This window comes from Nyctereutes procyonoides, unplaced genomic scaffold (genome assembly GCF_905146905.1).
Source record: "Nyctereutes procyonoides isolate TBG_1078 unplaced genomic scaffold, NYPRO_anot_genome, whole genome shotgun sequence".
NCBI lineage: Eukaryota > Metazoa > Chordata > Mammalia > Carnivora > Canidae > Nyctereutes > Nyctereutes procyonoides.
This window is the reverse complement of record NW_026575151.1, coordinates 7,584,603-7,609,158: the sequence shown is the minus strand read 5'-3', so window position 1 is coordinate 7,609,158 and position 24,556 is coordinate 7,584,603. Positions and strand designations below refer to the sequence as shown.

The 24,556-nt window shown below is 37.9% G+C and overlaps 1 protein-coding gene and 1 pseudogene across 1 annotated transcript; one reads left to right on the top strand and one right to left on the bottom strand.

Annotated features, from left to right (window-relative positions):
• Positions 1 to 2,417: 2,417 nt before the first annotated feature.
• LOC129501762 (ragulator complex protein LAMTOR4-like) lies at positions 2,418 to 5,001 on the bottom strand (annotated as a pseudogene).
• Positions 5,002 to 15,070: 10,069 nt separating this feature from the next.
• LOC129501885 (60S ribosomal protein L37a-like) lies at positions 15,071 to 15,357 on the top strand. The gene has a single exon (XM_055313201.1). The coding sequence runs from the start codon at positions 15,071 to 15,073 to the stop codon at positions 15,344 to 15,346; it is 276 nt and encodes a 91-aa protein (XP_055169176.1). The 3' UTR covers positions 15,347 to 15,357.
• The last annotated feature ends 9,199 nt before the right edge of the window (positions 15,358 to 24,556 follow it).

Genomic DNA, 24,556 nt, shown 5'->3' with positions numbered 1-24,556 from the left:
TTTTAAATTCCAGCTGGAGCTCTTTCTCCTGTCTACTGTTTTATCTTCAAGTCACATAAGCATCAGAGAAGGCTGTACAAGAGGGTGAGCAAAAGTGAAAAAACTGTTATGAGGTCTTATTTCATTTGGGGAAAATGTGGGTTTTGTCTCATTAGATTCTAGAGGAGGCTCACATGAGTTTTGATTCATCAATCAATCAGCACTCCTCGGGCAGTTGTTATATGGTTAGGATTTTGCTGGCTACTATAATAAGATTATGAATAGTATGAAATATGATCTTAATATTAAGGGCTTAAAATTTAGTTGAGGAGGCAAATACACTCTGGAAATAACTTTACCTATGATAATATTATATGCTGATAACAAAATGCCAGATTGTGTAGGGCCAACAGCCCAAGAAAAGGATAATATATAGCATGATAAGGTCTTATTTAGGGGAGACTTGCACTGTGTGCACAAAAAGAAACTGAAGGAGGACAGAATACTGTGTGATGATGGTCTAAGAAATTTCACCAGTTGAATGTTGGTCTGCAGATTGTCTCCTCAGGAAATTTCTTAAGATGTGCAATTAATTAGAGTTAGCTAAATGAAGTATGCATCAAACAGTCTGAGAGTTGAAATTTTTTGAAACCTATTTTACTTAACATTTATTTTTGCAATCCCTGCAACCAAGAGTGCTGTGTTTTGTTGTGTGTGTGTGTGTGTGTGTGTGTGTGTTATAGACAAGCGATAACAATCTGTTCATATCTTTGTTGAAGGCGAGCTGAAATTGCAAATGTGTTTAAATCTGATACAGTCTAAACCTTTATCCCAATAATGAAATATTATCAATAGATCTTACCCTAAGATCTTTGAAACTCTGTAAAGATATGCTTTATGGGAAAATCACCTCAAATTTCTTTCCAGAAGGAAAGATAAGACCTCTCTTAAATAACGGCATCTGGAAAATTGAAATTTTCTTAGTCGTAGGCATTTTAATAACTGACATTTGTATAGTACTTCATGATTTGCAGACTACTTTTTATACTTTTTTATACTTTATCTTATTTGATAACTAAGCAAAGCTAAACTTTCGTCAGAAAATTATGTTGGACAAATTGTTCTCCAGAGAAGAAAAAAATGTGTTGGTTTTAACTACTTTAGAAACAAACAAACAAAAAAAAAAATGTGTCTTAGCATCTTAGGCATTAAGAGGGAGGTCTTAAGTTGCCGTATAATATAACAACTGTCTAATGATATAGTAATGATGATAGTTGTAAAAATAACATGAATTGAACCTTTGCTATATGTATGCTACTGGTCTATGCATTTAGATGTATTAACTTGTTTAATCCTACAAAAAAAATTGAAAAAGATATTATTTCCATATTACAGATGAGGAAACTGAGGCACAAGTGTTTAAGTAACCTGCCAAGTTCACAACATTAGTAGGTAGAAGAGCTGGGCCTTGAACTCAAGAAGTCTGGCTCCAGAGTGCTCACTCTTAACCACTTAGGACTCTATCCAAAATGTAAATTATCTCTTATATAAACAGTTTCTTAAATAAAAATTGTAAAACAGCCAATGATTTACAAGCAAAAAATAAAGGGAAAAAGGGAATAGACACTATTGTGAATTCTAATCAGGGCTCCTTAATAAAATCACATAGAAAGGAAGAAAGATCATGAAAAATAAAAAAATAAAAAATAAATATGCCTAAGGAAATAGAAATTGAAATATTTCTAACTTTTTGGCTAGTCTCTGAAAAAAGAAAAAAGAAGGTTAAGAAGGAAGAGACTAATTTATGATCCAAGAATAACACAATGTTATCATAATTATAAAAAAAATGTTTTTAGTCCTTCCTAAAATATTTCCTGCTTTACTTGGAGAGGACATTAGTAGTTCTTCTAATATAGAATAATTCCATTCCCAAACAAAGAGAGAGTCTAGAGACAGATAGAACATATTGTCTAATGATACATACTTATGTGATAAAAGTATAAAAATAAAGCCACAGAGCAGCCAAACCTAAAATCCAAAAGCACGGTTACCTCTGGGTGGAGGGTGGGCTGGGGGAAAGTAGAGGAGTTTGGAAGAGAGCAGACAAGAAATTTCTACAGTGTTACTCTTGTAGTTTTTAAGGTGTAGTTTTTTTTTTTTTTAAGATTTTATTTATTTTTTTCATGAGAGACACACACAGAGAGAGGCAGAGACACAGGCAGAGGGAGAAGCAGGTCCCTTGCAGGGAGCCCGATGTGGGACTTGATCCTGGGACTCCAAGATCACGCCCCAGGCTGAAGGCGGCGCTAAACCGCTGAGCCACCCGGGCTGCCCTCCCCCCCGTTTTTTTCCCCCTGGGAACATCAGACTCATGTTTATTAGGAGGGAGGGAGGTACGGAAAGAATAGGGAGATCCCCTTGCCCTCACTCTCCCCGACACAGCGCAAAGTCCCCAAGTCTCGGCCCTTCGAGGGGAGGGGAGGAGAAGTGGGTGAGCAGAAAGCCTTAGTTCTAGCAGCAAGCCAAGAAAAAGGTGGAGAAGGTTTGCGTCCTCCTATTGAGGAGGCCCATGGACCCAATCCACCTCTGCCCCTTCCCCTCTGGCAGGCTCAGACGTCAACAGGCTCCCAGCCTCGGTTCTGCCTCTTCACCACAAATACCCTCTGTCCTGACACGGTCACCAGCAGCGTGTGTTCTCCAAAGACCACGGACAGGCGCTTGAAGGGTATGTTCGTGCTGTGGTGCAGCCGGAAACCACAGGCCCACAGGCTGTGCTGACCAGCTCAGCGATGGCACTGGCTACTGCTCGTCATTCTCTAGATCCCCAGATGACACCAGCGCTGCGCCTTCACTCAGCACCAGGTAGCCTATGGATCTTACTAGGTTTCATGACTTTAATATATTCTTCAATTTGTGTTATGTTAATCCTTTCCTGGTACCCAACAATGAAAAGTGAACTTGTTGAAACGGTTTTATAAACAAAAATAAATCTAATTAAAAATACTGTATTTGATAGAAGCCTGATAACTAACCTTATTCCTAAAACACACTACCTTTCCTTATGATGGAGTGGCCAGTGATAACCCAGACAACTCAGCTTCTCTAAAAACAAGATCAGCTTTCAAGTAGCTGTGTGGAAATGACAGAAAAAAATGAAGATCATTTTTGCAAAATTGCAGGCACCCCTCTGTGACCCTGCATAATGTTCTTGTCACTGCCTCAGTTTCTCTAGCTGCAAAGAAAAAATTATGTGTAACTCTGGATTCCTGTTCCCTCTCAATCCTGCTCTAGTCTTCAAAGAATAAGACCAACCTTCTAAGTACTTCTTCACAGACTTGCTGTTTGATGGACACACCGTCAAAAAAGACTTGAATGGTTGCCAAAATACCTAGGCTCAGTCCAGACAGCAGAGTTCATTTCATAGTTCAGCTCTTTTGCTGTAAAGGAGCAAAGTGCTTCTTGAATGGGTGGAAGAGCAGCTGCCTGCAGTTTCCTGTCTTCAGAGAATTCAATTATTAGGAAAAAAAAAAAAGTTAAGTGCTCACTCAGCAGTCAGACAGTAGTTTGTACATGCAACCTCACTTCCTCAAAGTGAGTACCCGCGGTTCCCAGATCAAACAGTGTGTGTTCCAAATTCACTGGAAAGTTGATTGCTTGGAATTAATTTTTCCTTTCTGAAGGAGACCATGCTAGAAATGATGAAATGTCTATCCCTGGGTCTCTAAGGGGCCGGACAGTCCCCCTGGACCCTCTTGCCTCCGAGGCCTCATGGGGCAAACGATTTGGTGGGGAAGACTGAGGAGCAGGGCTGGTAGACTGAGCAGACCCACCCAACAAAGGGAAGCTGTTATATGTGCCATGTTGGGGAGTGTCGGCGGGGGGTGCACTTCTCAGTGGGGTTCTATCTTGGGCAGCTGACAGTGAGGCAGGGGAGTGGGAGAGGGCTTTTCAGCAGAGGATGCCCATATCGAGAGAGGCTTTCAAAGGCAGGCAGGCCAGATGGGACTTCCGGGAAGTGCCACAGGGCCTATTTGTAAGTACTGAAGAAAAAGTGCCCTTTGGGACTGCTGGGAATTAAAATGTCTGTCCAGATGTTTGTCCACTAAGTTATTCAAGACTCATAGAGAAGGAAAACTGCTGGGCTGATGTACTTTTCTTGTCCTTTTTTCTTTTGTTCCTCTTTAGTGAAAGGGCAATAATCCCAGGTGCCTAAACCACCACAACTCCATTCTTGGTGGTCAGATGGCCCAAGGCCACGGCACTAACCTGAAGGCAGATGGAGGGATGGTGGTGGCAAGGGGACGTGCGAGAGAAGATCTGGGGGGCATGGCAACATTTTATACTTGCATTAAATATTATGGTTCATGATCACCAGAAGAGAATGATGTCTTTCAAATTTCATGAGTCCCTTCAGCTGACAGGGTTGACGAAGTCTGGTCACCGCAAAAAGGCACCAGGAGACCCTTGGGCAATTGTGGAAGCAGCTCTGTTCCCCCAAGCTTGCCAGTTCCACTTACAGTCTCACAGGGTCTGGGTAAATTGCCATAAACAACTGAATCAATGTTGATGAAACCCTTTTCATATTTTCCCGTCACTATTCAAAGTAAAAATATGTATGTTAGCTAGTTTTCAAAATTATCGTTTTATTTATTTGTACTTAGAAAACTACATTTATTGACCACCAAATCGAATAAAACTAAGAGCTCTGCACAAGTGTTTTAAGAGGACTTTGACCTTTTCCCCAGTGCTCTGCTCACTGAAGTCAGCTCCTTTTGTTTCTGGAGCCTCTGGATCTGTTTACTGAGATGCTAAGAGGAGTCCCCCTTTCCTTTGTGGCCTCTCAGCATATGTGATCATCATGGGATGCACAGGGACAAAGCCAGAAAGACCCAGAATCTTCTCCACCTGCTGAGAGAGGTGGGTTCCATAGTGGATCCAATGCCAGATCTGGTCCAGGTTGAGAGCAACGATCTTCTTTCCATGACTGTTAGGCAATGGATCATAGGAGTCCAGATGCTCCATGAAACAGCCATCACTGCTCACCTGTTGTGAGCAGCCACAATGTGGTAGAAAGGCTGGTTGGCACAGTCACTCAGGGCAAGGCGAATGGTTAAGTGGCCTCTATGATAGGCCTTTGCTGTGCTCAGCTAGGAGCTGGACCACCATGCAGCCAGAGTGGGCCGGGGCTTGTGTGCCACCTGCTGAGCCTCCAAGCACCCAGCCACCCTCACAGATCAGCTCTGCTGCCTCCGGCCAGGTGGCTGATGGACTCAAAAAGTCCACGCTGCCAGATGGTGGGCCTCACCTCTCCATGACCCAAGCCCTAGCAAACACTGTCATTTTAAAGTTCAAAGATTGTGAAGATAAAGGGGGAAAAATACCAAAGATACAATGTAGGTGTACCTCAATACAATCACACAAACTAGCAAAGATATTAAAAGTAGCACCTGGAGCTGTTGGCGTACATCTTAAAGAATCATGTTTTTTGAAAAATAAGGATTTGGGGGCACCTGGGTGGTTCAGGTCTTGATCCTGGTGTCCTGGGATCAAGTTCCTCCGCATGCTCTCAGCAGGGATCATGTTTCTCCCTCTCCCTCTGCCCCTTCCCCCTACTCCTGCTTGTGCTCTCTCTCTCTCTCAAGTAAATGAATAAATAAATCTTGAAAAAAAAAAAAAGAAAAGAATGATTTTAATACAAATGAACTCTGGTCTCTAGCTTTAGGACAAATCCATAGAATACTATTTTGAGCTACTAGCTGAGTCATTTTTTTTTCTTTCTCTCTCTCTGCCATGTAATAATTATTGAGAATATAGTGTTTCAGACACTGTAAAGAAATGATTAGCAAAAGGCATAATCATTTTCTTAAATGGAAAAAGGGTAGGGAAGCATTTTACTGATGATAAAAAGACTTTGCATCCCCAACACAATCGGAAGGCCAGAGGTTAACAGTAGAAATTGTCACTGGATTATAAGTCCCAAACTATAACTCTATGGGATTCTTTACAAGTTTGACATTGAACTGACTATTGCTAGAAGGAAACTTTTAGAGAGAAAAATAGTGTAAGAATTCATACATCTGAAAATAGGGTATATAATTTTAATAGCTTATGATCCAGAAGGCCAATACTTTAATGCAATCAAGACTGTAATATCACTTTGAAACATACTAGTCTCCTCAGGCGAGGGCATGGCAAAGTACTTTACAAAAGATTCAGCAATAATAATCCACCAATATAGTTAATTAAAATTTTATAGGCACTGAGATATTTCTTAGCTTCAAACTCTTTAGTTACTCATGAAATCAGCACACTCAAAGCATTCAATCAGAGGCTTAGATGGATTTCATTCATTCCAGAAATGAAAGAATTTACTGAGTGGCTCTGTTTGAGATTCTATGAAGGATGCAAAGAAAATCAGGCACAGACCTCGTTTTTCTAGGGAGTTTTGTGCCTAATAGGTGAGATCAATACACCCATAAATAACAAGAATACAAGGTCAAAAGTGGTTATCACAGGAGAAGTGTGGATGACAAATCAGGGAATGCAGATTGGGGAAAACTTTTGGGAAAAAGAGATGTACTAGACCTACAGGAAGTGTAGTCCAGATGGAGGGAAAAATTCAATTACAGGCATGGTTTGGGCAATTTCAAATAACTTAGTTTAGCTGGCTGAAGAGTAGCATAAAGGGGAATGCCATAAAGGAAAATGTAGCATTTTATGTAGCATAAAGGAAATGTGGCAGAAAAGGACTGCATGAATCCTTAATGGAATGAAGGATTAGGAATGTCAGGTTAAGCAAGTATGTTAGACAACTCATATCTCAGCTCACAGGCAGCTTGTTTCTTTTCCTGTGAGAGCACCATCCCAACCATTGTTCAAAATCTACCATCGAAAAGAACTCTTAGTTACAGACTGAGAGTTTAGTGCATAAGGAAGTATATTAATTAGGAGATTGTAAAATAATATGTAATTTACTCTTTTTTTGTAATGTACTCTTTTATCCACCCTAAACTTGCAGATTAAATTTCCTTTTACTCTATGTTTGCGAAGAAACTATGTCGCATAAATATTGTTGAACAAATTAATGTCAAGAGATAAGTGTGTGTGTGTGGAGGGGTGGACATGTGGCGGTTGTATGACTGATTGGATGGGTGGAGACAGGATATGTGAGTGGATGAGTGTGTATAGTTAGACAGGTGGATAGAGAGGTGGAAAGGTAGTGGATGGATGACTAGGTGGCAGAGTGTTGGGTATATGACCTGTTGACTACCTAAAGCACTTAGGTGATATGCCATATGATCCCATGATTAAGTGTTCAATATCCAACCAAAAATTGTCAATATAAATCCAAACAATTGCTTGCTAGTAAGATTTTAGTCTGGCTATGGAAGTCAAGTACATTTTTTATTGTACTTATAAAGTGCACATTCTTCATTGCACATTGAAAAAGAACTCAAAAGACATGTCTTTTTTTATTTCCTTTACCCCTTCCCGCAACGGTACAGGTCTTGAAGTTTTCTCAAGTACAATTTGACTAAAACAAGGCAAAGCCACTGAAAAGGTAAAAGTCAATTACGTGAATTTAGGGTGATTTTTAAAAATGACATTCACCATCCTGTAAAGCAAGGAGATTCAGTTATATTAATAGTTTCAAAAATTATAAAACACTGATGTATGTTTTCAAAACCAACAAACACCAACCAACAAGCCATCCGACCAACCAAAAGAAAAGTCTCAGAAAACCATTTATGTGTAAAGAGGGCACTAGTATTTACTAGTTTCACTAGTAAAATAGGTTTTAGGAAATCTGATACCCTTGTTATTCAAAGTTTCGTCCTTGGACCAGGAGCATCAGTATCACCTGGGAGCTTGCTAGAAATGCAGAATCTCAGATTCTATCCCAGACCTACTTAATATGCAATTTTATATACATTGAAGTTTAAGATGCATTGCTATATGCTCTTCTCAGACATTCAAAATGTATATAGTGTTATAAGTTAAGTTTTGTTTAATCCAATGTTATTAAGAGTTATTTAATCATGGATTTCTTTTCGTAAAATACTAACATCGAATGAAATCGTTGAGCACAGTATGGGTGATGTCAAGCTCAAGGAACCTCAAGTCCTCCCAAGTAAAGCATTCTATGTAAATGTTAATTATATAGACATACATTTATCTGTATATGTGGGTATATATACTTATCTACATCCATACATGTATGGATTACCTATCTATCTAATAGAAAATAGGCATGATGATTTATGCATTTAGTAGATGCAAAAAGAAAATAGACTTGTTAGATTTGAGAGAAATCGTAGAGTACAATTTTAAGTTCTTGGTGAAGAGAAGGAATTTTGTGAAAATGAACCAGTTTAATCAAGAGGTTTACTAGGGAACGCTTATGTGGGGCTGGGATTTCCTTTTACTCTCCAAGATCTTTTCCAAAATATACATTCTTCACTAATGAGGGTTAATTTTTTTATGTGCTTTTCCCCACTTGTTTCTATTCAAATATTTTATTTTTGAAGGAATGTTGTTTTGGGGGCTGTTAAGATTTCCATAGTCTTTTAGGAATGTTATGAAAGAATGCTAGTTTTTAGATTTGTTTTAGATTAGTTTTCTTGGGTAAGTACAAATTGATATGAAAGATTTGGACTTAATTTGATGCTGTTGGAAGTAATCTGAAAATATACTTTCTCATGGTGGTGATTACATCCTTTAAACAGTATTATAAACAGGAAATTTTATTGGATTTGGCTTTGTTTTATTTTAGTGCTTATCCAAAAGTACAGGGATGTTATCACTGCCCAGTCCCTGCCCCCGAAAAAGGCACATGGATCCAGGATGGTGGCTTTTTTATTCCAGGAACTAAACACTTGAGAATAGAAAGGGCTTTGCCCATTGCAAATCTTACTTTATTCTGACCAGCTTTGGGGGTGAGCAGGAGTAAGACTGAGATTCTTCCTGGCTCAGATGAATTCATCTGAGATGAATTCTGAGATTCATCCTGAGATGATTTCCGGTGGTATTTAGATATCTTTTAGTTTAACAGTCATGAAATTATCTTTATATCAGAAAAATGAAATCAGTATAGCAAATGTGCTAGATATTATCACTTAGAATGAGGTTAAGTTTAGAAAGTGAAGCCATTTGGAAAAGTAAATAACATTACAGATATGCATTCAAAATTGTGATGTGGTAAAGGATTGCAATGTGAGAAATATTCCTCAAATCCAACCATTCTGATCTGCTGAGGAATGTGAAGCCCCCTCTGTATGGTAAGTTCATGGGAATTAGGGCCTAGAGTTTCTTGCTTCTCAGGGTTCAGGTGATAGCAATAGTAATAGTCCCAGATGAAAATATCTTAAGTGCATCTGAAATATCTTTGGGATGTAGAATCATCAATCACAGTGAATGTCTTCTTCTTTAGATATTAGACAACTGATTACATGGATTCAGTTCATAATTTTCAGGATTCTACAAAGCATTCAGATACATCGTAATAGTAAAGTGAAGAAATCCCTTTCTGAGAATAGGTTGAGTTTTTCTTACTCGAGGTACAAACTGTCAGGAAGTTTATCTCATACCTGTCTCCACTTTTCTGAGGGTTGGTTTTGCCTACCAAATGCAGATGGAATTGTGAGCAAGTAATGATTCTGCCTCGAATTTCTTTATTATACAAAACATGGAAAAGGACTCCCTACACCAAATTACCTTTCCAGTGCCCTGGCTTCCTTATCTGTGAAATTCCATTAATTAGCTGATCTCTAAGGTAACTTATAGTCCTGAAGTCCCATGGCTTTATAGCTATCAAAAAGATGAATGGTATATTAAATCCATAGAAATAGCCTAGCTTCCAGGGAGAAATATGTGATTCGATAAATGGATTTCTCCAGTGTCTTCCATGTTACAAGTACTCACAAACATTGTTTTATTTAATCTGCCCTGCAACGTGCATGATTCCTGTTTCACATGTGCGGAAACTGAGCTCCGAGGGGCAGAGCAACTTACTCAACATCACACAGCTAGTAAGTAGTTTGAGCCCAGATCTCTTTTTCTCAAAAGTCTACTCCTTTCCTCCACCGCACCAAACTCCCTTTCCATGATCAGAACACTATTATTATTAACTTTGAGATAAAGCTACTGGGTAGGATTGTAGAAACAAATATCTATTTGTCAATTTGTCATCACAGCTGGAAAAACACCTAAAGACTGCCTAATTGTTTAGAATATTGAGAACACTGTCATTTTGTCATGACATTTTAAATACATGGAATAGATGAATGATATGAAAGTTTATCAAACCCAGTTTAGATGTGAATTTGACGTTTAAAAAACCTCCGACTCTGATACTGATCAGGAGACAGAGAGTAACTGATAAACATTACTCTTGGGAGGAAAAAGAACAGAAACCATATGAATATCATAAATAAATAGAAGGAATTATTATAAATAAATAAAAGTATATGCAAATAAATATTTTTCCATGATTTCAGAATTATACTAGCTTTCATTTCCATGAAAATAGGAAACAAATATTGCTACCACCTGGAAGAGAATACGTGATTGCTTATGAGAAAAAAGGAAATGTTAAAATTATAGCAATAATACTTATAGCTGAAAAGATGCATTTTACATTAAATTTTGCTTATGCATGATGGGGTGACTGGGTGATGGGCACTGAGGGGGGCACTTGATGGGATGAGCACTGGGTGTTATGCTATATGTTGGCAAACTGAACTCCAATAAAAAAATATCCAAAAAAATTTTTGCTTATTCATGTGTATATTAATGTATATTTAGGTGGTGAGTCAAAAGTCAAATTTAAAAGATGCATTAAGTAGCATCTACTTGTTGGAACAGTTTACAGTTCAAATGTAAACTGTATGCAGATTTGGCATTATCTTTTGAAATAATAACTTACCTAAAAGAAATTCACTTTGAGAACAAACAGTTTTGATCTGGCATGTGGTTTTGAGGTGGCAAGAAAGAGAATTTCTTGAGGATATAGAGAACCAGCTTTGGATAATGACATCATCTTTGAAAAAAAAATTTTAAGGAGTAAGCCTTCATTTCTAGTTTGCAGACTTACTTTTCACTCATATTCAAAACTCAGACATGCACAAAAAATTATTTGAAATTCTTGAGCTAGCACAATAATGCCTCCCAACAATAGTGGCTTGCAAATGGTCAGCATTTCAAGTGAATTATTTCATATACCTACTCTGATTGCCTGTTTCAGACAAGGTGCTCTGGTGGACAAGTGCTCAGCTGGAGAGTAAAATAAAGGTAACCATGATTTTCCCAGAAGCCATCAGTTTGTGAGTATGAACGAGGTCGCCTGAAACAATACTTTAATTTTCATTGGCTTTACCAATATGACTTAGGTCCTCAATAGCCATGTAAAGCTTCTGTGTCCTCAAATCATTTCTGGAAGCCACCAGTTGGTACCTTGTATTCTCACATGTAACCATGAACAGATTCCTGCTAGGCAGCTGCAACCCCTCCGTCAATGCCCCATTGCTCCTGTTGCTCCACCAGGCACAGCCACTCCTGGCAAAATGCACCAGTGCTCCATCAGGCTTCTTATGCTGGCTCTTCCAGGACATATGTACTCCTCTGCCACTGCCGTGTTGGGCACAGCCCACTGATTCCTTGGGTCTTGACAGGGGCAGAGAAGTATTTCAGATGTATGTAAGAGGAGGTTATGATCCACACTGACTCTCTTTCAGATTCCAATGGATAAAAGCACACAGTCTACGAACTGATAGCTAATTGATGATCACTTGTGGATTTATTAAATGAACTGGGCAAGTGGCCAATGTGTCTTACAAAATTTGGTAAATTTTGGATTGAAGAATGCAATTTAGATCTAAAACCAAAGTATCTCATCCCATCCCCCCTCAAACGCAGACCTTGGGGCCATCTGGAGCCTGGGGTGGGTTGGAAAGGTGAGGGAGAAATGACCTTTTAGAGCAGGCTTGCTTCATCAACTCTACTACTGGCTGACCAGAGATAGAAAGGGAAGGGTAGGAGGTTGATTCTCTCCCTTTGTGCTTTCTCGTACAGAAACAAAGTGAGCCAGAGAACCTGAGTGTCTACTGCTCCCGTGTGGGTCCTGCAGAGCAAGGGATCTATGCAGGAGCAGTCACTTTCAACACAGGGACATCCTCCCTGAAATGAGCTCCTGCTCCTCCTTTGTGGGAAAGCGGGTGTGGGGCTGGGAGAGAAGCTAGAAGTTTACTTTCAAAGACCACAGGCCTGATAAAAAGGAGAACAGAGTCCCTTCCTCTATGAAAACATGAAGACAGGAGATTAAACTTCTTCCCTGAAGACTATGTAATAGAACATGATAAAATGCTGATGAGGAAGGGGCAGAGGCAGAACGGCCACCTTACTTTGTGTTACACTCTATTTGAAGGGTCTCAGAGGACTGTAAAACAGAATCCCAAATGTTAGAGAGTTTATGGAGAGAGTCTTTCCAGCTTTGGCCTGTCATCCTTCTGCCTTCCCTGCGTCTAATCAGGTGGGCAGAGGAGACAATTTAAGCAACACACCTGCTTGGGCACAGAATTTGCTTTCCTTCCAAAGTAAGGAAGGATGTGCCATTAGCTTGACCTATCATGCTTGGCTATTTTCCCTTAAAATTAATTCTCTTCCAGAAGATATCACAGCCCTCTCACCTGAAAATCTGCTTTGGAGCAGACTCAATAATTTGCCAAACATATCCATATGCATCTAATCCCAGCAGTAGACATAGTGAGAATTTTTCCTCCAGGATTCTCTTCTTCCTCAAAGGCAACTGGGGGGTCTGTCTTGTGAGTGAGTTAACCAGACACTGCCAATCATGCCTGCACCCCAGCAGGGACCTGGCCTAGGACTAAGCTGTCATTCCCCACTCTCGGCATAAAACATAATCTAATTTTATAAGCAGGTATATATACCTAGGAGCTGGTTAATGTATGTAGACTTGAGCTTTGAAGCAATTAAAATATAAAAACTAATTAAGATGATAATAAACAGGAGTTCAGGAATTCATTAAAATGGGAGGGTCCATTAAAACATTTACTCATTCTTTATTTTACTCAGCATTTATGAAGTATATTGTAGGCACCAAACACGGCTTATGGGGATAAAAAGATATTTATTCTCTGTCCTTAAGGAGCTCAAAGTCCAGGTATAAAGGCAGATGTGTTAAGAAGCATATGACATCTCCTATATATCTTTACCAGAAAATGACGTATACAACAAATTTTATAAAAATGCAACATGATATATGCTATAATAACAAACACAAAGCTCTGTGAGGTACACAGTGGAGAGCAAGCAATTTGTAAGATAACATTAAGCAGTCTCTATATTGGAAAGATTTGAGAACATATTAATGATGATAAGTACCTTGGCTTAATTTTTTAATACATGACTATTCCTGAGCCTGGATTTCTACTGTAGTATTTGGTTAATGTACTTTAGTTTTTGCTTTATTTATGGCATATTCATGGCAGCCAGGACTAGTAATGACTCTGGCTTATGAAAATAGATCTTTAATGAAGTAAACACATTTACTGGGAAACAATTAGAACATCTTGGTTCTGTGGAAAAACACAGTTATGTGTTACTGATAAATTAGTGATAAATTTCCTGCTTCTGTAGCTGACCTGCCATGTTAGAGCATCATTCAAGCAATATTTTTGAAAAATCAAACAAATATCCTTCTCCAAAAAGAAAGGGTTGAGTTCAAGTTTTTAAATGTTTTTCTTTCTTGCTTGTGTCCAGTTTATTTGAGATTTAAAAAAAATAAAGAGTTTAAAAACATTTCTTTTAGTTTGGAATTTTAAAATTACTTGGAAGTCATTGTCGCTCATTTGATCTATACTATCTCTCTGGGCTGGTAGGACAGATTTCTAAAACATTCATAGAACAGATTGAGGGATTTAGGAGTATACTGAGTCCGCTATAGAAAGATTTCTCCTATTTTTTTTAAATATTTTATTTATTTATTCACTAGAGACACAGAGAGAGAGGCAGAGACACAGGCAGAGGGAGAAACAGGCTCCCTACCCGGGGCCCGATGTGGGGACTCGATCCCTGGGACTCCGGGATCACGCCCGGAGCCAAAGGCAGTCGCCCAACCACTGAGCCACCCAGGCATCTCGGTTTCTTCTATTTTTACATTGTCCTCATTTCCTTTTATTACACCTCAATTTCCGAAGCAGTCTCCTGTTTCCTACCTTACCGCCTCACACTTCAGGATTTTCATTGGTGGACTTGAATGCTGCACAGCTCTTTAAGTTTGAGTTAGTGATTCTGCATGTTCATCTTGAATAGCCCAGTATAGATCTCTCCTTACAGATTATATTCACGTACAGAATAGGTATATTTGATATAACATAGAGATTGATACAGCATAGAGACATAAAATCTCATACCATTTAATATAATCAGTGATCGTATATGGTAGACATCTCTTATTTCTTCTGCTAGTAGCACCTTGACTTTTTCCTTGGAGATTCACCCATAGCTAACTCAGTCCATATGACCAGTCAGTGAGACTGGCATATCACAGCACAATTCTGCTTGCATCAGAAGTGCACGTGACTCAGGAAGGGTCAGTCAGAGCCAGTACTGGAGATCTGTAGGAACTAACCGGATGGGGTTTCTATTTTGGTGGGAGTAAGCTTGGAGCTGTTGGAACCAGTCTGCTGTCTACGAATGACACTGTCACAAAGAAGACAAAGCTGAGAGATGGAGAGAGAGAAGGAGATCTTGGTCCTGATACTATTGTTTGAGCCCCTAGATCTAGTTAGTCCTAAATCTGGTAGAACCATATATGTTTTAGAAAAGTGAGTCAATAAATTACTAAACTTTTGATAGCATATTGTCCTTCTGCCTAAAGTTCACATTTTTTACATAAATTCTTATTGTCTCTTATCCATTTCCTCCACTAAATTGTAAATGCCTGGAGATCAGAATTCCCCACTACCTGGCAAATAACAGATGCTCAATAAGTATTTCTTCAAATGAACAATACAGAATCTACCCTTAAAACAAAAATCAGTCCTCTCTGGACTCGGACCTGGCTGGTGGCGACATGGCCAAACGCACCAAGAAGGTCGGAATCGTGGGTAGATACGGGAACTGCTATGGGGCCTCCCTCAGGAAGATGGTGAAGACTGAGATTAGCCAGCACACCAAGTACACCTGCTCCTTCTGTGGCAAGACCAAGATGAAAAGGCGCGCGGTGGGCATCTGGCACTGTGGCTCCTGCATGAAGACCGTGGCCGGTGGCGCCTGGACCTACAACACCACTTCTGCTGTCACAGTAAAGTCTGCCATCAGAAGACTGAAGGAATTGAAAGACCAATAGAAGCTCCGCCATTTGAAACATTGCTAGCCTACAATAAATGGGTTAATTTATATATATATATAAAAAACAAACAAAAAACAAAAATCACACAGTTTAGCAACATTGATAATATATGTTAATATTTCTTTTATATATATTTTAATGTATGTTTTATTTTTTTAAATAAATTACTGGGTTTTTAAAAAGATTTTATTTATTCATTCATGAGAGACACACAGAGGGAGAGAGAGAGACAGAGACACAGGCAGAGGGAGAAGCAGGCTCCATGCAGGGAGCCCGACGTGGGACTCGATCCCAGGACTCCAGGATCAGGCCCTGGGCTGAAGGCGGCGCTAAACTGCTGAGCCACCCGGGCTGCCTTGCTGTATGTTTTATATATGTTAATGTTCCTTTCTTTTTTATGAAGGCTAGACTTTATAATCAGATTACCATGTTTCTGGACAGGAAATGGGAGAGTACTTGGTTTAAAACTATTTGGAAAATAATTTGCAGCAATACAAATTCTGCTTATGGAATTGCAAAAAAAAATAGATATGTAGGGAGAAATAATAGTTTCTACTATACTTAAAGTTACTGGTATCATAAGCACAGATCGACTGGACAGTTACATGGAGAACCACAATCTAGTTCCTTCCATGCCTACTCTAATAAATTAATCACAACGATATTCAATATGTGATAATCCTGATACACAGTTTCACTCTGCTCTCCTAAGTCTCTTCATTTCTATTGTTGCAGTGTGAAGCTACAATAATGGAAACCATCCATTACTTCACTAAATATGTGTTTAACAGTTTGGGATTTTCCCTATGTCTCACTTGTGAAAAGTCTACAAATGGAAGACTAGAAATATTGCCACCTGTCTTTGCTGGAACTGCCTACTGGAAGGGTCTCTTTATCCATGAATTTCTGGATAAATAAGAATTAATAGCTAAGAAAGATCAGTGACTCACAGCACACGTAATTTGCCAGTTGAGAGAAGCAGTATTTAGAGTGGCAGGGAAAGGCAGAGGCTAATCACAAAACATTAGTAAAGGGAAGAAGTATAGAATTAACCTACACTCTACTTCCTCAATCATGAGAGATTCATATCTGAAAAGAACAGACACACACACACACACACACACACACACACAAGAAAATGAACAAACCAGTATCACACCATACCTCCCTAGCATACCCAGTAAATTTCCTCTCCCTCAGACTCCCTTATCCTTAAACAACATCAGCTTTTAATCGACAAGAGACTGAGATTCATTTGCTAGCAGGTGTGGCATTATTGGATGGCTCTTTCAAGGTAGCTGCCTCTGGCTTTTCTCTCTAACTTGGAGTTCTATTTAACTGATGTGTAACTGAAAGTTCAATGTCTGATGGCTTCTTGCCAAGAGGGTTCACCTTCAAGGTAGCCTGGCTTCATTTCACCAAAGACTCTTTTAATTCTGCTTCTGTAAATCAAAACCAAATTTTAAAACACGAAGCATTCTTTATTTTTTGATTGCCTTTATCCTACCTGGTTTAGGAAGAAGTTGAGTTCTCTGATACTCTGTGGTCTGACATTTGGCATGCTTTGCTCTTTTGTGGTAAGCAGTTAGTGATTCTCTGTACTGTTTTTTGAATTCTAATTACTAAAATTTTAACATGGGAAGGCAAGACAAGCTTACTTTCTTTGAAAGTTTCTGCTTCATGTGGCCATTTTTATGAACATAAAAATTTTTTGGTAAAATTCTATTTGTTTAGCTCTTAATCCTCTGGGTTTAGAATAAGCTTTGCAAGCCTATTACTAGTAGGATAAACCAATTCTTTACCAAGAGGTTTTTATGTCACTCTCTTGCAGTGGCATGTAGACTCTCCTTTTTTATAATTTTAACAAATAACATAGTTTCTGACAATTTTTTAATTTTATTTATTTATTTGAGAGAGAGCGAGTGCATGGGCAGGGGGAGGAGCAGAGGGAGAGGGAGAGAGAGAATCTCCTGCAGACTGTTTGCTGAATGCAGAGCTCGATATGGGGCTTGATTCCAGGACCCTGAGATCATGATCTGAGCTGAAACCAAGAGTTAGGTGCTTAACCAACTAAGCCACCCAGGCGCCCCTATAACAACTTTTACCGAAATACTGCAGGATGCATATTAATCTCAATGGTTCTGGCAAAAATAACTTAAAATATTTTGTAAAAGATGCTCTTACCCATATGAATAGGAAATAAATGTAGACATCTACGTTGTACTCCTGGATATTGCTGAATATTCCTGCAAGCACTGCAGTTTCTAAGGATCTCTCAGTTTGGATATTTAAATATAATCCACCTCTCCTTTCACTGTTATATCAGTACTTAAATGACTTATTACCAGGTAATATGAACTGCCATAGAAGTCCTTGAACTTCATTCAGATAAATTTTGAACAGCATTCACTTTCTTTTTCATGTGACCTTTATTACATAAGATATATATGCTTATTGATCAAAAATTAGAAAGATACACCAAAAAAAAATCCACTTGTAATCCCACCACCCCCTCCATATTTTAATGTTTATATATCTAGATTTTCTGTATATTAAAATTATCTATTCACTTAAAACAAATTGTGGACAACTTTCCAAAACACAGTATTCATTTAAATGGATTTGTTGCCTACAGAATCTTCCCCACAACCTGAATCTATAAGCAAAATCTTGAGGTAATTCCTCATGGCCTAAGTAGGCATGTCTATATTTTTTTGGAGGAAATCTTTCTTGTTTTATGCTGACTTATCACAATCTGTCTTCCTACATATTATGGAGAAAATAATTTTGAAGCCGTTCTTTGAATTTATGAGTCATTTTATAATACTGTCTCCCCAACTTGGGCTTTGCCTACATCAGTAAAATTTTCCAAAGTAATTGATTCAGCCAAAAGAAATCACCAGAGAGTTTTACCTAGGACTTCACATATGAGGAACTCTATCGAATATCAATAACAGTATTCTGGGCCTATGAGTGATTCAACTTTGTAATAATACTTGTGCCTGGCACAGAGTAAGCTAGCAATAAATCCTAAGTGATAAACAAAATAAAACAGTTTACATAAGAAAGAGTAAATCTACAATGTCAATGGTGGTGCCAAAAGCCCATGGCAATTGACTATTTTTTTATATTAAAATAATATGAGATACTATAAAAAATATTTAATGAGGTAACAATTTTATAAAATAGCCTTAGAAGTGATAATTTTATTAAAAATAAACATTTTGGGGATTCCTGGGTGGCTGAGTGGTTGAGCATTTGCCTTTGGCTCAGGTTATGTTTCCAGAGTCCTGGGATCGAGTCCTGCATCGGGCTTCCTACAGGGACCCTGCTTCTCCCTCTGCCTGTCTCTGCCTCTCTCTGTCTCTCATGAATAAATAAATAAAATCTTTAAAAAAAAGAAAGGAAGAATAGAGAGAAATTTTTAAAAATAAACATTTTTTAAGATTTAATATGTACCTGACATGAACACATATGAGCATTTACATATACTCTTTTATATACATGTTTCAGAACAACTCTATGAGACAGGTGCTTCAAATCCCATTTTACAGATAACAGGCACAGAGATAAAGTAAATTGCTGTACATCATCCATGTGGCAAGTGGCACAGGAAGTTAAATCAAGCTTTGTGTGACTCAGATGCCCTTTGCATCATCCTTAAAATGCATGTGGCCTTCCACAGATATTGGAATATGACTACAGACTCCATTCCATTGTTACTATACTAAACTTATGACCCTAGAAAGACAGGAAAGTTAGAATCTATAATGTGACTTATATTTGAGTCCACATGAGTGTGTCCAGAGATGTCCTTCTTTAAGGTAAAAGGAATACTTCTCATATTATGAATTCCAGGATACAGATTGACCGATATTCAGATTTATCATTGATTACTTGCAAATAGACTTCAATTGCCTTCTCCTTCCTTAAAGAGGATCCCTTCCCTGGTTCTGAAAATATTGGCAATGGGACAGTAGCAATAGTAAAGAATAAAGTCAAGTGAAATGAATTAATAGAACTGTATTAAAGCTAATCCATATATAACTAGTTTTTAAAAAAGAAAACCATAATTCAAGAGAAAACTGATATGTGTTATCCAACCTAGACAATGTTATGGTAGTGATAAAACTGTTGTAGCATTACAGAAAGAAACAATGTTTCTAAGGCTGTCTGATGAGTCATTGAAACAGAAGTCCAACTGGCTCTAATCTTTTAGAAGACATTTTTTTCTACGATATTGCTAACAAGCTTATATGACTCATTCTACACCAAAGATAAACTCTAAAGAGCAATGTGACTCTAAGAATAACTTCTAATAAGTAGGAGGACTAACTGTGGTTCTGTTTGCTCACTAACTCCACAAAGAGTTATTCCATTTGCTCTCAAATTTATTTTCTTCTTCAATATCGGTTGACCACAAATTATAGTTTCCAGCACCACTGTTGTTGCCAAAATTTCCAAGAGGATCCTTGGCACCTTATCTCAGGTACCTTGCAGGCATGCTGAGAATGGAAACAAAGTGAGCAGACAGGATACTGTGACAAGGGCTATGATGGGCCATAGTTGCTCAGGACTCCATGGATGCACAGTGAAGGAGAGCATGGAGAAGTGGGAAGAAAGCATTTCTTTTGAGATATTTCATTTAGGGCATGTGGAATCCAGGTGGAGAAAGTGGTAGAGATGCTCTAGGCTAAGAAGGTGTACAAATAAAGGCACAGAGGAATGACAGAGCAACTTTCAGGGACTGGAAACAGCTGAGTATGGGTTACATGGTAAGGTGCAGATAGTGAGTGTTGGGATGGTAGGTCCGTCTTTAGTCAAATACTCTTTACCTTTGGCTGTTCATTGGGTGGTGAACTAGCCTTCTATGAGGAAACATTAAGAGAGCTTTGCTGGTTTGCTCCTGCGCTCCTTCCTGTGCTTCAGTGTGGAGTATGTATGCATATACTTGAATATTCCTTCCCACTAAGCGGGGGAAGCTCTGAGGACAGGAGCCATATGCATCAAAGAATGTTTCAGACTAAGCATCATCCTCAAAGCTATGAGGAGCACAAAGGAGTACCCTTAGAGGAACACACTGTGTACAAAGTTGAGATCAGTTAGAAAGCATCTTTCAAGTAAACTGCTGAGTCAAATGAAAGGAAGGTGGAATACATTTCAAGTATACAAGGACCACAAAACACTACTAATAAAAGGGTGTTTTATTAATAATAAAAAGAGGGAGCTAACTGTTGGACCTAAAAAAAAAAGATGAACAGGAATTGGCATGAGGAGCATTTGTAAAGCCATGGCAGTGGGAAGCCTCAGACCACACATGGATGATAGCAGGTGGATTCACATACATGGTAGATATATAGTAGATGGGAGCTTTGTCAAAAATCAGTGAGAATGAGGATGGTATGATGGATGATGTTAACTAGATAGAAAGGCTGACCCAACTAATCCTTGGAGAATGGATGGAATATAAATAATAAATAACACAAATTGAGTTGATAGTGAAAGATCCTGATTGCCTGACAGAAAATAAATAATTGGATTGAAACCAAGGTAAGGTAGCTTGTGAGTTCTTGAGGAAGTCATAAAATATTATAGCTAAAAAGATAATTGAGAGAGGCAGTATCTGGCAATAATTTCACTCTCTTCACAGAATGGAGATACTGGGTCTAAAACATACAAGACACTGATGACCTTGTTTTGATGTGACCGATTCCATATTACAAACTGAGGAGACGGACTAAATAGACCAAGGCTTTGGTTCCAACCTTGATTTTCTCTGTGCTATTTATTTCTCCTTTCACTCTGAAAATGTAGATCTTTTTGTTTATTTGTTTTTAACTTCTTTTTGTCTTTATTTTCATATGTTATCTGGGGAGAGCCACATCATCTCCCTCGGTATCAGATTCTTTGCCTGTTAACATGTAACAATCCAGATTATCCCTGAGGGTGCCTTTCAGATTTAGAATTCTATGAAATTGCATAAAATTAGTAGAATACAATCTTAATGTAACTTTATCCATGGATAAGAAAATCCTTGTTGATTTTACCTAAGGAAGAACAGGGGACCTAGAAGGCTTGAGGAGAACTTTCCAAGTGATTAGTCCAATGTTGATTTAATTTTTTTCATATTTTAACACCTCTGACAGAGGTATGTCATATAGCCAATGGCATTATATCACCGTAACTGACAGCATATTTTTCTTCTTAGCAGTTCATAAAATAACGGTGTGTTATGCAACTGAATTTTCCTTTAACTCTCAAATCCAGTTAAGGTCAGGGTATATTTAGAAGCAGATCTTTCAAAGATCTAATGTAACACTATTTAGATGAATCAGGAACACAGGTGGAATGGGGACAGAGTCTTCAAAGTGATTGCCAATTATTATGTCAGAAAATCTTCCTGGACTGTAAGACCGTTCCTTTATGTCTTCTACTCTAGGACACTCTTAAATAATTGTAATTATTCTCAATAAGGCTCAGGATTCTGTTGGTTGATGCTTTTATTGTATCATTATTATGTACTAATATTTATCATCATCATTATTATTAATCTAGGCCAGTGTTTTTCAAACTGTAGCCTACAACCTATTTATGGATTATGTAGTCAATACAGTGAGTTGCGGTAGCATTTTAATAAATAAAGTAGGATAAACCAAAATAGTCTCTCATACTACATTCCATATGGTGAGAATATCATTTCCTGAGACTTCTTTCAGATGTATTTACTTGTACTCATACGTACGTATATTCACATATGTGACTACTGGTACATAGTTTAAGTTGTATTTCTACTGTGGATTGTGTTTAGAAAAGATCTAAAAATGCTATTCCACATCCAATCTTAGAGGTGGTCATGACTATTGTAAATGGCTTGCAGCATGAGCAGCCAAGCAGAGAGATGCTGAATTTGGGACAGTGTTTCTGGCCCTCATAGCAGCACATCTATACTCCCACCAATCACATACTTGGCCAAATAAAACTGTACTTTGGTTGGATTTGAACTAGCCACTCATAAATAAATCTCTGATGAATCTATTCTCTTTGTAAGACATCTCTATGACCAGTCTTATTCAAGAGCTTTTCTACTTGATGGCTCCCTAACTGCTTTTTAGTTGATTGGTACAGTTATAGGCATTTATGACAAGAAATTCCAATTGACATTTGACGTTTGGTTACAACATTTATTTCTCTTATCAGAAGATTTCCTAAGGAAGGCTTTACCTTGGAATTTTGACTTATAGGTTTATTGTCTTTTAGGCAGTACATTCACATAAGGAAGGTATTTGAGGAAGTGGATACTCTTAATTACCTTTCCTTCCTAATTACTCACAACCATAAATGGTCAAGACCCCTTTACAGGCATATAGGTTCATTCGGTGTTTCCTATAGTGCCAGGAGTTTCTGCTTTCACTTCCATTTCAAGCATCTTCCCAGTACATCACAGAAGGGGATTCCTACAAAGGAGGAAGTGAAACCAGCAGCTGCAATAATAAAAGTGGGAAAGGACTGCTTTTTCACCTACAATCTCTATGGTAGTTGAATCAGTGTCTTCCTGAAGGATATCCTTAGTTTAGCTTTTCAGATGCATTGACATTCTAATGCTGATTCTGCTGCTCAACCAGATGGAGCATTCTGTGAGTCTCTGAGATCTCCTCTAGCAACCATTTCATTTTACAAATAAGGAAACTGAGGCCCAGATGAGAGAGTGGCTAGCCAACACTCAGAAAGCTTGTTACTGGCAGATTTGAGATAGCTAAATTGTCCCTCAGCAAATTAGTTGTTACTTTAACTTATTGTATTTAGATTCTTTCTCAAGGATTCCTTAAATCTTTGTGGGAGGCTTAAGACCTGGCTTAAGCATTTTAAATCTATTATTGAGTCTCCCAAGAGAAGTTTCTCCTCTTATAAAAATTCATGCTAGACAGTTAAAATTAATAAATTCTAATAAATTAGGTAAGTCATATAATCTGATCTTAAATTCCTTTGCTATTCTTTTCATGTATTTCAAAAGCAGAAAAATAAAAGCTGTGCTTTCTTTTTCAAGATATCTGTGAGGAAGATCAATAGTGAACAGATTTCCCTACAGCATATACATTTTATAATAGCAAGTTTCTTTGTCCACTGGGATGCTGTGAAGTAATATCATCTTCTATTTCCAATGAATACAAAAACAATACACATGGTTTAAATATAAGGATTGAGTCACCGCTACTTCCAAAGGAGCCAAAGAATTTTATTTGTAAGTTGGAGCATACAGACAATTCAGAAAACGAGTGCCTTTGAAAAATTACTACAGTTGACCCTTGAACAGCACAGGTTTGAACTGCAAGGGTCCACTTATATGCAGGGTTTTTTTTCCGATAAATAGATACAGAACTGTAAATGTATTTTTCTCTTCCTTATGATTTCCTTAATAACATTTGCTTTTCTCTAGCTTACTTTATTGTAAGAATACAGTATATAGTACATATACAAAATGTGTGCTAATGGACTATTCGTATTATCAGTAAGTTTTCTGGTCCATAGGAAGCAAATGGTATTTTAAAAAGCCAGTAGTGTTAGGAAAGTCAAGGTTAAATACAAATTTTCGACTGTGCCAGGGTGTCAGTGCTCCTAACTCCTGAGGTTGTTCAGGAGTCAACTGTATTTTGAATGAAAAAAAGAAGATAGAGTTTAAAATAAGCAAGATGAGCATGAGAGAAAGAACTTTCTGACATCTGAGTAAGCAAAACAACCTCAGATGTCTTTGATTAGTGTGTTTTCAGAGAGTTTGCTGTCAGGAAAATTTCTATCTAAACAAATTCTGTTTTTTAATTCATATCTTTGTAAAATGTGTTTCACTAGAAAAATGAATTTATTTTGAATAGGATGTTTAAAACTAACTGACAAAATTAAGGAAAATTTTTACAAACGATCTGATGAAAGAAAAATTATGTTCAAAATACCAAAAAATCACACTCCAAAATAGATAAATTCATAAAATAAGTGGAAAAATATGAATATATCAGTATGTATAATGATCAATAAATATGCACACTGAAGGACATCCATTCAATCTATTATGTAATAATTGAACTATTAGTTATTATGTAGTAAGGCAGAAAATATTTATGATATATTAAGTAGAGAGGCTACAAAATTGTGTATACAAAATGACTAGAGTTATGTGACTCCTCCATCCATCTTATTACTCTATGTATAACACAC